Source organism: Myzus persicae, unplaced genomic scaffold (genome assembly GCF_001856785.1).
Source record: "Myzus persicae strain clone G006 unplaced genomic scaffold, MPER_G0061.0, whole genome shotgun sequence".
Taxonomy (NCBI): Eukaryota; Metazoa; Arthropoda; class Insecta; order Hemiptera; family Aphididae; genus Myzus; species Myzus persicae.
Genome location: NW_019104089.1, coordinates 519731 through 533162, shown reverse-complemented (window position 1 = coordinate 533162; position 13432 = coordinate 519731). Strand labels below are relative to the sequence as shown.

The 13432-nt window shown below is 28.4% G+C and overlaps 1 protein-coding gene across 3 annotated transcripts; it reads right to left on the bottom strand.

The window, feature by feature from the left end:
* Positions 1-877: 877 nt before the first annotated feature.
* Positions 878-13175, bottom strand: LOC111038581 (histone-lysine N-methyltransferase NSD3-like). 3 transcript variants are annotated; one of them, XM_022321735.1, is made up of 7 exons: positions 12870-13175; positions 9610-10152; positions 9012-9136; positions 5555-5637; positions 4692-4809; positions 4174-4616; positions 878-1347 (listed from the first exon to the last, which is right to left on the bottom strand). In XM_022321735.1, the coding sequence occupies exons 2-7, from the start codon at positions 10133-10135 to the stop codon at positions 1218-1220; spliced, it is 1425 nt and encodes a 474-aa protein (XP_022177427.1). In that variant the 5' UTR covers positions 10136-10152; positions 12870-13175; the 3' UTR covers positions 878-1217. The 3 variants fall into 3 exon arrangements, with proteins under 3 accessions (XP_022177427.1, XP_022177428.1, XP_022177429.1); XM_022321736.1 differs by lacking the exon at positions 12870-13175 and adding an exon at positions 12057-12181; XM_022321737.1 differs by lacking the exon at positions 12870-13175 and adding an exon at positions 10238-11260.
* Between the last annotated feature and the right edge of the window lie 257 nt (positions 13176-13432).

The following is a 13432-nucleotide window of genomic DNA, read 5'->3' as shown; positions in this document are numbered from 1 at the left end:
GTTTGGTACCTACTGTGAAAATCGTAAAAACAACCTACAACAGCTAATGGCCTTAGTCGCAGGGCTTAAGTTAAATAAAAAAAAACTGTTTCTTTTTTTATTAGACTCACCGACACAGGACTTCATTCTTTAATTAAATTAAATTTTTTGGTAAAAAAGTTAAAAAATGTATAACTGAAGATATCAATTTAGTAGGTTATTTTTCTGAAAATTTTTATCTTTCAACATTTTTTATCATTTTTTTTTAGTTTATAGGTAAAATGGTAAAAAAACAGTTTATGTCCAGGCCTTTAAGTCCCCCTTTATAGCTAATAGATATATCCTCACAGGATACTTTGTATATTATGTACTGATAAATGATAAATCAAAATATATACATTGAAGCATTAAAAATTATTTGCCACTTTCTTGTTTTTAAAAAAACAAGGTTATTTGTATAAGTTTTTGTTTATTAACAATTATTATTTTTAAATAATATTTAATTACACAATTAAGAACTGTTTATTGTTGTTTCGTATTTGGTGTAGGTCCTTATACAGCTGTATGCCTGATATACCTGTATTAGTGTTGGACATTTTATTTAGTAATATTTCTAGTTAGATTGCTTGTAAAATGACAATAAGTTACTTAGAAGTTAAAAAAATAATATTGAGACAAAGTTTTAAGTAATTAATCAAAATTTGACTACATACATTTCCAAAAGCAAGAAGAATACAATATACTAAGAATGAAAAAAAACTACATAATACTAGATTTGACATTATTCCTTTATTATAATCTTTAAACTTATTTACAAAATTGTACATGAATGAGTACTTATATTAAATCTTACTATAAAAAAATGTATTTTTTAAATGTGTAAAAAAATGACAGTATGTATAATTAACTTTCTTATATATTTCAAACTATTACTATTTGTTTCAATTTTAAATAAACATAGTTAAGTTTAAGCCTGATTATAGGCTATAGGTTTTTTTTTGTTACTTGTTAGCACCTTTGATTATACTTAATAAATAGCTACATATTGACTGTCGGTATAACTTAATAGTATTTTATTCCTCTTATACTTTTTAAAAGGTAGAACAGTCATTACTTAAAGTACTAAAAATAAAAATGTTTCCCTTTAATTCTTTCTTTGCTTTTTATGTACAGTTTTATTATATTAATGTATTTAAATTACCTAATACAATAGTTCTTCACAAATAAATAAAATATTGCTATTGCTCTTGTTCCTGTTGTTCCTCTTCTTCTTTATTTTTCTTAGAAGTTCTTCTTTCAGCAAGTCTTATAGCTTTAATCAAAATTCTTTTCTCTCTCTGCCTTTGCATTCCTTCAGATTCTAAATTCCTAAAATAGAAAACATAAATACGTTAAATAAAATTTGATTTTAAGATTTATATATTATACTAATACTTTATACAGTACATTCTATTGTTATAAAACTCTTTCCTATCCACACTATTAATTCTCATTTAAAGTTTTCAAATTAGCCAAACAAATGCTGCTATCATTGGAATTATCAAATATTAGTGATAGGCAGACACCAATTTGGTACTTTCAAGTCAAGGTTTTTTTTCAGTACTATCAACAGTGCAATTTGCATAACAATTTGTATGTCATGATGGCAGCTATAAAAAAATGCTATTTTTGGATATATTATAGAAATAATTGTATTAATATTGCAAGCATATAGTGCATTATTAACTATTATAATATTATCAATGGTAATGGAAGTGTGAATATTAGTTATAATGAATTACGAGCCTAACACCAACACACAGAGAGTTAATTTAGATTTAGAAGAAAATAACACTATTATTTATTTTATTTTTATTTATTGTCTGGTGAATTGTTCCAAAAAACTTAAAAGGAGAGAGTTATCACCTATCGGACTAACTCTACTTAATGTTTAAACCTCAGAAGTAATGACAAGTGACAATGCCTGGGTAATTTTAAATTTTGTTTCTACGATAAAATTTAAAAAATTTTTTTCTTATCAAAAGATAGATAAACTTTTTGTCAGTTGGAATGCATTACAAAAAAACATTAAGTTAATTGTTTGTTTAAGATTCTGAGCAAGCAACAAATGTAATATTATATTATACAATGATGTGTCTTTATTTGTGTGGAAAAATGATTTCATTGAAGTGTTGTCTGATAATAAGTTTTATCCAATTGGTACCTAACCTCTAAAGAAGTACTTCTTTAGAGGTGCCAAAAATGAAAATGCCCCGAATTTTTAAAAAATAATTGGGTAAAATAAATTATTTTTAACAAAAATCATGAATCAATTTTCTTCATTAGTGTGAACTCAAAAAGGAATAACCATAGATACTTTAAATTTAATTTATCAAATGTTTATATTAGCATTGTCTATAAATGTGAAATACTTTAATTTTTTTTAAAAAATTTTACAGAGTCAAAAAATTCAAAATTTAATACAAGGGTTAATCATAGTCATACATATAGTCATACTACAATTTGGTTGCCTAACGACCCATTTGAAAAATGTAATAACACAGCACACATGTTGAATCAATGTCAAGTGATCTATGACTGTTTTCGTATATAGAGCTCAAATTGGTTAAAATGAAAACTAAGGCAATTGCTATGTTATATATAAATATGTAATAATCATATTAAAGTAAAATCGTGACTCGTTAATTTTAGTAAGCAGTAACAAAATAAAAAAAATAAAAATAGTAATCACTAACTACATTAGTACATTGCTACAATTTTTTTGTTTTTAGTTATAACTAGGGCTAGGATTTATATGCAATAACAAATTGTAAAATATGCATTTTATGTACAAAAGTATGCAAAAACAAATTTTAATTATTTCTAGATATAAATTTGTATCTTAATAATATTATTATTACATTAAATATAAGTTTATATAATTACATTAAATATAAGTTTATTTTATTACACGCTACTATGATATGTTTTAAATTTTCAAATACGAACGACCGACGATTTGAACGTAGAATAGATTTATACTGACTAAAACTCCTTTCCACATCACACGAGGTTATTGGTGCATATTTTAATGATGGGATTTTCCCAGGAGTTAGATTAATATTAATATCTTCTCCATTTAGAATACTGTTATTAAAACCACTCAAATTTTTAAGTATAAGTGTCCGCACATTCACGCAACACATGTCGTTAAACAATGTGTAGGTCTTACCTACTAGATAATCCTATCGGTCGTCCGACCAAGATAAGATATTTATACTATATATTTACAATTCGACGGATAAACCAAAAACTATCGGTATTATGAAATAAAAGCCATTTAAAATTAACAATAATTTATAAAAATTTAAAAAATAAAAAATAAAAAACTCAAAAATCTATAAATATTCAAAAAAAATTGGTTCTATTTAAATGAGAATAAGCCAAATTGTGTACAAATTTGACAAACAATCAATTTGGACTTAAGGAAAAAAACATGCAAATGCATATAAATCCTAACCTTAGTTATAACATTTTAAATACATTGTAGAATTTGATAATGACAATTATGTTTGTCTATTGAATAATAAATAATATTTATTATTATTAATTAGTTATATTATAATTTATAAATTATAATGATAATTGATAATAATATTACTTAAAAGTATGTTATATAAATATTATATAGTGGTAACAAAAGCACTGGGATCAAGATTTAAATTGTATGCTGTCTTAGTGTCTTATCATAGCTCGTTGAGCAACTATACTACCTTAAACGTGAGTCATACTGAAACTAAAATGTCTAAAAAAGAAACATCCACTTTTTTATGGATATTAAAAATTACATATTAAGATAAAGAATAAATAACAGATATCAGTTATTTTGTTGTAATTCAAAAACATTAACCGCGGAGAAGTAAAACATACATTTTAAGTTATGCTTTAATAATTGTTGTATTGTTGGCTTAAATAATAGAGCAAATTGATCTATTATCAAACTTAAATATAAAAATATTATGTGTTCCCTCATTGGTAAAATACAATACTTTAATATTTAAGTGAGTATTGATATGATGGAAGACCTCTTAACCTATTTATACCATACACTAGTAAAGCTTTAAGCATTTTATGTAAACAAAAAAAAAAAAACAAATAAAATAAATATATTGATTTAATTATTGTAGTCTAAATAAAAAAAATGATTTAACTTACGCTACTGCATATTTAATTGATTCCAACACTTTCCGATTTGGATTAAAAGGTACTAATGGTTCAGCTTCTTCATCAGTACTTTCATATTCAGATGATGAATAAGAGAAACCATATTTTTTAACTTGTAATGCTCTCTTAGCCTTTTTTTTCTTTAAAGTTTCTCTTAACTGTTTCTTTTGCTCATCAACATATTTCTTTTTTGCAGGTTTTGGTTTTGCCAGTGCAGGTATTGGTAGTTCAACTTTTGGTAGGGGCACAGCTCTTTCTACTGAAGGTTCTTTCCGCGAAGGTTTTTTTTTTATATCTTTCAACTGAACATAACATTGACGCATGTTAGTGCCACTAGTACTAGCTTCACAATTTATCCCTTGAGAACCACTAGTACTTGGTGCACATGATGCTGCTTTAAGAGCTTTTTCTTTTTGCATTGCTAAATATTGTTGCTAAAAAAATAATACCTTATTAATGCAAAAACAAATCAATAATCAACAATAACAAATAAGTTATTAAAAACTCACAGGTGTAACGGCAGTAGATGTAGATGGAGTGGGAGCACTTGGAGGTTTGGGACCCAGACCACTTATTTTGGAACGACTCAAACCATTTGATCTTGCAAATCTAGTCATTCTGTCATCTCTAGAATGTTTAATTTTTATTTCAAATTAGTGAGATGATCAACTCTCAATCACAAGGTTTTAAGAATATTCTACACCCTTCGTTGCACAAACATTAAATTTTTTTTGTTGTTTTGTTACTGTTTTATATTTAAAAATGTATTCAAACATAAGTTTTAGAAAAAGCAAAATAAAAGAAGGAATTACTATGGGTGGGACAAACTTTAAGCCTAAGCTGCAGTAAACGGGTCACATATTTTTAGCTACAGTAACTACTCCATTTAATCATGCAAATAAATCATTTATTTTATAATTTCACAATTTTTTACTTTTGTGACCTATTTACATATTTTTTCCCCCATTTATATTTTGATTAAGATATTTAAAAAATTTGACGTTATTGCTCAGTAGGACATAAAATAGACGTTAAGTTGAACATAAATATTAGGCCACTTAGAATAACTAAATAAAATCAAATTGAAAAATATCAATAAGGGAAAATAAGACATTTTAGTTATAAAATATGAATTAAGTGATATTTTATAATAATAGAATTCCAGGATTGTGTAATATACATTATCTACAGATAATGGGAAATAAATAAATTTCCTAAAATGTGAAACAACAGACGACAAAGAAAAAGTTAGAAAAAAAATATTTTATGAGTGGTTAATTTTTTTGGTGACATTGTGTATATCCCACTGGCACCAGAAAAGGTGAAAATGTAATTTTTAAATATAATAATCTAATCTTAAATGTAGTATTACCTATTTACTTTCAACCAATTATCAGCTTCTTTCACTGCCACATCCCACACAGACATTTGCTTCTTACTATTTTTTATTAACGCCTTTAAACATTAAGAATTATTACAAAATAAATACAATAGATAATTTGATACTGTCTTTTATCTAAACTACTATGTGCAAGTAATCATTTTGTAATAGTTGTGATTTTCGGGGACAGTACTACCCTGAAATATGATATGATAAATATAACAACTGTTAAAAGAGTCATAATGTTAGTACCAAGTGATTTGGTAACAGGCAATTTAAAATACTTAAAATTAATATGATATAATATAATTAATTACATAACATCTTAAATTATAATTAATTCATGAGACTAATTATTAATTAAGTAAAAATATAAATTATTGAAATATCAAAGTAATTATGCTGCATTGTAATAATATGTATTTCTCACTACTTTAAATTAATATAAATATCAATTATGTTAGAAAAAATAAATATTTGTGTTAAAAATATAATTGTAGATAGTACAGTGATCTATGAGATTTTACTTTTAAATATAGTATACCTAAGTTTTGTCTGCTTATTATTTATTATATTTTAAACAACGCTGTTACAAATTTGAATTAAATATATTTGATTGTACACAGGCACAAATCTAAAAATCTGAAATGAAAAAAAGGGGGGGGGGGATTACATTTTTTTAAAAGCTTACTATAAAAATACAATTATAATTTTAGTACATAATAGATTATAGACTTCATGATAATAATAGGTATACATAATTTTAATTATATGAATTCATATAAACTAAGACCTAAAGTGATCTCTTGGATCCGCGCCTTATGTACATTTTTAAAATATATTATCTCTTTAAAAAATGTTTCATGTCAACACAAAGGACTTTTTTCAATAAATCACCATAAAAGTATTTAAAATAAAAAAAAATTGTCTGCTCATAACAGTTTCTTTATAAAAGCGTTTTCATACATCAAGTGATGTCATAAGATTCTACTATGCAGTAACCATTTATGCTGTGGCCAAATATTGACACAATCAATTATATTTTAAACATATGTCATTATTATTATTTTATCAGCTAAAATAATTGTATTTATATCAATTCAATGTTCATCAATATTTTATTTAGTGGAAAATATAACTATGACCAGGACTCGTAAGTTCACGCATTTGTACGTTTTTCTTGCAACACAGGAAAACATGTTAATTGAGATACAAATTTGTTTCCTAACCAAAGCAATAAATATATAAAGTTTAACAGTGCATGTATTGGGTATAAAGGCATATTTGGCATAAATTAGATTTTTTTAGAGTTATCAGAGCATGTTTTTTCATAAAAAAACTTTTCTTATTTCTTATTTACTTTCCAACTTACAAAATTGTAGTATTTGTTTCAATTGTTTTATTCTTGTACGACCACAAGTTATATAAAATATCACAGATATAATAACATAATAATAGCAACAAAGTGTTAATCTGTAAAGTTAGGTTTTTGAGTGTAATAAAATGTAAAAAATTAAAATCGGATAAACAATGGATGTTTTATTAATTCAAAATTTGTCTACAATATTTTTATACATATATTGCCAATGTTTAGTGCATGAATGAATGCTAATTTATGCATTTTTTAGTGAACAAACTTACAATCCCTGAATATGACAATGCTTTTATTTTTATAAATAAATAAAAATTGTAGTATGTGTATTTATTGTATTGAATTTTGATGAATTGTGATGAGTAATAATTTTTGTAGTTTTTTAGGGGGGGGGAATTAATAACCCTTAAACCATAGCCAATATCATTCAATTTATTAGCCACCAATCTTCAAACCAAAATTTAAAATTTATATTTAGAATATGTACACATAATATGTTATGAATTTAAATTATTTGTAAGCCCAATGACTCATGTCGTTGAGGATGTTGTATCAGTAAAAAAAAGAAATCAAAAATCTATTTCCCACAGAATCCAACAAATACTACATTATTAAGAGCGCATATTATGTTTTAAGAAGTAGTATTTAGGAAATTTCTATGACATGTACATTAGAGCATTATCTATGCGTGAGTGGTAAATGAACATTGTGTATTTCCGAGAATCACTGTCATGCCATGACGGGAAACCGCTGCCTGATGCAACTGTCACGCGTCGCGACAGGCCAATACATCGCAAAAAATAAAATATATTCTTGATTGCAGAACTACAAAAATTACTAAAAGCGGTAGTATATTAGACATACTTCCTGAAATTTGATTGTAATTTTGAAAAAACAATTGAATTTATAAGGTTCTACGCAACGCTCTAAAGGAATTATGTTTTTGATTTAAAAAATCTTGTGTCCAAAAATAAATACAAATGCAATTATTTTGAAGGATTTTGGAAAAAAAACCTTTATTTTAAGGTCCTTTAATAAAATTGAAAAATTGACTTCCTAAAAGGCCAAGATATTTTAAAGAAGAATTAAAAGTTATTCATAATCAAAAAATTTTTTTTTTAACTTCGGCAACTGAGGCCATTAGTTGTAGAGGTTATGGTACTGTAGGGTTATGGAACACATGTGTGTTTATTTGGCAGAATTTCTAGTGGGTACCCCTAGGTTTCTGCCATGCCAGGTGGGGGATGGCGGCAACTTTCTCCAGACACTGTGACTGGCCGGAGAGAAGTGCCGCTCAACCGAGGTTTGAAGCAGCAACGGTGAGCATTGCAACCGACTCGTTATCCACTCGACCACTTTGTCCCCAATCAAAATAATTGTATAAATATAAGTAGTAGTATTATAAATAAAAATTAAGAAAAAATAAATTCAACATCATTAAAGAAATATGATAAACTTTTAGGTACTATGAATCTATATAAACAACCAAGAACACATTTATGTTCCTACTTCCCAAGAAACCGTTAGTGTTTATAGTGAACTGTAACTTGGTACAGTACTTATATCTTATGACATCATGCATATCGTTAAAAACGTGGTTATTAAAAACAAATTAATGTAAGGAATTGTATTCATGATTTCCTATTAATTAGTATAACTTAAATTTTGTAGTTATGGTTCTTCCAATAAGAAAAATAAATATTGTTAGTTATTACTAATAGCATGTGTTGAAAAAATTACATTGTATAAAGATATTAGCCAAATAATTTATTAAGAGGACGCTACCATGCATTGGTTGTCCCTGCCTTACACACGTACTATATAGCAAATTTAAGACTACTGGTTTCAACCATATGCTGTTATTTATGATATAAAAGTTAAGTGAACCATAATATAACTTTTAAGTAACAACAATATCTGTGCGTAAACGTCGACTTTTATCCTATATTTAAATTTTGAAGCAAGATATGAATTCTTGACGAAGACAACACACACATAAGTAGAGTCCTCTTAACTTTGTTTGAATTCCAAGGTAAATATTGTGTCTCAGAATTTAACACTAAACACTAAACTTACTAAACCATTGGGATATTTTGAAAGCAATGCTTCTTTTCCAGAATACATTTCTACAGTTTTGGCCCAACTTCTTCTACCATGATCATTACAAAAACGTACGTGTAATGAAAATTGTCTTTTATTTTCTAAAAAAAAAAACATACCGAAGTGATTTAATATAAAATTAAAACAGGATATAAATAGTACTTCATAAGATATCAAAAATAATGTTTTGTGTATATATATCATACACAGAGGAGGCCTACTGTAAACTTATAAATAATATGTACATCACAAACAAAACTCAAAATACATTCAAGATTTTTTTGTTATTTTCAAATTATAATCTAGATATTTATTTTTGAGTATCAATGTCGATTTTACAGAAACTAAGTTATATGCTTATTTATCAAAAACATAATACTTTATAGATACAATTATTATATCTTCAAAATACTAATAACATAAACACAAAACGTATTATACCTGATAAATTATGTGAAACAAAATTGGTTGCCATTTTTAAGAATAATTAGAATATGAAATTGTAGAATAATCAAATAAGTACTGTTTAAATTTTAATTACTAAAATGTGCAGAATACAACATGATTTACTTACGAAGTGATCCTTTAATGTATACATTGGTTTCCGGATCCATACAGACAATGCTAGGCCAAAATGGGTACCTTCCAATTTTAGCCCAAACAATATCACCAATTTCAAAATCATTTTTTTTTTCGGTACTAGAAGTAGGAGAATTTTGATCCACACTTTCCATACTCTGTTGTACTGGAGATTCTTGCTCTGCATCTTCCTTATTCTGCTGTTTAGGAGATTTTTGCTCTATGAGTTCCTTATTCTGTTGTTCAGGAGATTCTTGCTCCACAACTTCCATATTTTGTTGGGCAGGAGATTCTTGCCCCACGCCTTCTATATTCTGTTGAACAGGAGATTCATGTTCAACACCTTCCATATGTTCTATCTGTTGTGCAGGAGACCCAACTTTATCCAATGGTTTAGATTTATCATGTAAGTTAGATGTATTGATCAGTACATTATTAATCTGAGTTAATGGTCTTGTTGAACATGACAATTTATCATCATCTGCAGAATTTGATTTGTTATTTACTGCAGAATCACCCATTGTACCACTTGATTAATCTGTAATAAAAATACATTTCAATAATCCAAATCTTTAAATAAATAAATATTATATTAATTACATTAAATAAAAAAAATTTCATACTTTTTAAAATAATATCATTGACAAAATTCAATATTTTACTATTAATTCATCCCCAAGACATGAAACAGGACTTAAGTTTTTAATAGAGATGAATAATATAATACTATTCATATTTTACAGTTGCATAGTGCATAATATGCCAATTTTTTCTATTCAAACAAAATAAGAAATGGAATAGGCTTTAATGTAAAAAATGTTAAGTGCAGTTGACTATGTGAATATGAATTGTTGACAAAACTACAAATAAGAAACACCTACTACTATGTTCCATTAAATAAAGTCACATAATATGACATACCATAATAGATATATGTGAACAATCATTTTTCTAAAACTATGAAGGTACTTAATCCGAGAGAAGCATCATTGGTATATATGACCGAAGTTATTTTTATGGTGGTTATTAAACAGTGTATTACTTAACATATTGGTAATGACTAATCAGCCATCCCTTTAGCATACGATAAATAGATAAACACAGTTTTAAATCCAATTGTCTTATTATTGTTGTCATAAATACTATGCCAGGTAGTGCAGACTGTCCATAAAAAACTCAATCAGATTCAGATGAGAATAATTATCATATATTTGCATTATTCAAAATTAGGATTAAATAAGTTTTATATCATACAAAGATTAACTTAATTCTTGCTCCATCAAATAATAGGTAGGTACCTAGTTCATTTTTTATCTGTATATAATGCACCTTGCCTAAACAAATAATGTATTTAATTACACACCTATTTATTAGTTGTTAGTTTTGGGCATGGTCTTCGGTAGTATTTAAGAGCTTTAAATAAACCAGTCAAAAACCAATCACTAAATGTTTGAACACAATAGTTAGTTTTCCCTGGTTTAAAAGGTAATAAAGAAAAATTCTTAGAATGAAGTAATTGAAAATGAAACTAATTTATTTACCCTTATAATATTATGTTTATAGTTTTATTTAACTTAAGCTGTGCACTCAGTTATAAAAATTGGTAAGCTTTACTATAGTAAAGTGCAAAGAAAAAATTATTATTCAGGATTAATATATTTTTATAAAACCATAAAAACACGTTGAAAATACTATTTTTTATAGTTTATTAAGCTATCATTCATTCAGTCATTATCAATATAAAACAACAATGCGCATTGTAAACTGTACTTATTTGTAATATTTATTGCTGAATAAATATAATAGTCTCAACTTTATGGAATTTACAGTTTCACTGAGTGGATTCAATATAATATTATGTATGTAGTACTACACAAAATAAAAAGCAGCTATTATAACAACAATGGGTGGTTGGGTGGTTTACAATAACTACCTATTTAAGAGTAGGCGATAGGAGCGATAATGTGTCTCAAGTACAAAATGGATATTACAATAATTAGGTGAGTCAACTGCTTCATTCTAATGTTGCATTTGAATACAATGACATCCCTACTGTCATTGAATCGAAAAACGATTCTGAACAAAGCTCAAAAAAAGCTTCCAAAGCTCCGATACAAACAAACATTATAATGTATAACCAATTCAACTATGCAATATAAATAAATAATGGTCTAATTCCATTATCTGTAATACACGCATTCGTCTAGTACTGATTATATAATTAACTGTGAAAAAAAATACAAACATGACATTAAACGTATAATATGATAATTATTAAATTGTATTTTATCACAACGATCAGACAGAACCTAAAAAATGGTTTTTCAAAAAAGAAATGCTACGGCGGCAGCTGATTACTACAACAGTATAATATTACACAGTTAACGAGAGTCGTATGTAATCCAACAAACGGCATTAGACTACGTAAAATAACAATATTACCATCAGCTCGTCTTTACACGATTTACACAACACGGCGTCACGGCAATACACTAAGCTGATAACGTTGTCTGGCGCGAACCCCCACCACCACACCAGGAAAAAACTACTATAGATAATAAAGCAATGAATAGAAAATGCCTATGCAAAATGCACTTAAGGCTTCGTGATAATGATTCCGAAGGGAATTATTATCAATCTAACATTCTAACTACTATTGTACGAATTTTACCATTACATACCGTGTGATAACTACGCTAACAGCTGACATATCCGTTACCTACATCATCTAAATTCTAAATTAAATGGTGAAGAGCATATTATGACTTTCGATCCTTTTCGTTTTGCGGATTGCGGTACGCAGTTGGCCTGTGGGCCCTCACAAACAACTATTGACGCTGCACATTAATACACGGAATAACACAAAGGTACATCGTACTTGATATAAATATTAAAGACAAATTAAACATTCACGGAGGGAGGCCAAACTAAAATAATATATATTCAACAATATACACGATTTGAGTGGAATTCAATACATCGCGACCGGACATTTTAAAACATCGCCTTTGGTGCAAATGAAAACCAGTGCAACGGGTGTTCTCCGTAAAAATACAAACCATAGGAATTGTTAATAAAAAAATAGATAGCGGTGTAACCAAGCGAATGCATAATTTTAGTTACCGTAAATCTTTCGACGCCCGGACCTAACCCAACAGCGAGGGATAATAAAATGACCGACCTAAAGTAATCAATTATTGAAGCCGTACGGCGCGAATAAAATTACCCCACAAATAAAAAAATCAATATACATACCCTCTGAACGGAGTCGACGACGGCAACGATGATGTTGTCAGATTCAGCAATAATTACTGTTGGAATGGCGACGATCGATGGTGAAACTCAAAGGAAGCAGACCAGAGGAGCGAAACACCGCAACGGAGAACTGAGCACGACGGCCGACGCGGGAGAAATGAATGACCGGCGGCGGCGAGCGGCGAGTGGCGACCATGTGAGAAATATTATTGCGGGGACCGCGAACGGGGACTCACGATTGACGAACGACGGCAACGACGACGACGACGGTGGCGACGAAGCAACGTCGTGCACATTGCCCATCGCCGCTCGTCCCGCTTCCCCGTCCGCCATCGGCGCGGAGCCGTCGACAGACTGTTCAAATCAGGTTTTCGCGGGTGGTGTGGAGTGTGTGTGCGTGTGTGGGTGTGTATGTGGTGTGTGTGTGGTGTGTGTGTGTGTGTGTTATCGGCTTATCGCCTATAGGTGCATCGCGAAAGAAGGTTGCTGGAGGGCGGTGGGAAGGGGACTTGGATATCCGGCACTCGCTATAATTGTTTTATTTATAATAATGTAATAATATT

Bases quoted from the DNA above. Each gene is read 5' to 3' on its own strand.
- LOC111038581 (XM_022321735.1), bottom strand. From the start codon at position 10,135: ATGGGTGATTCTGCAGTAAATAACAAATCAAATTCTGCAGATGATGAT. The intron at 4,617-4,691 runs GTGAGTTTTTAA...TTATTTTTTTAG, and splicing joins CATCTACTGCCGTTACACCT to CAACAATATTTAGCAATGCA. The intron at 1,348-4,173 runs GTAAGTTAAATC...TTTCTATTTTAG, and splicing joins TCAATTAAATATGCAGTAGC to GAATTTAGAATCTGAAGGAA.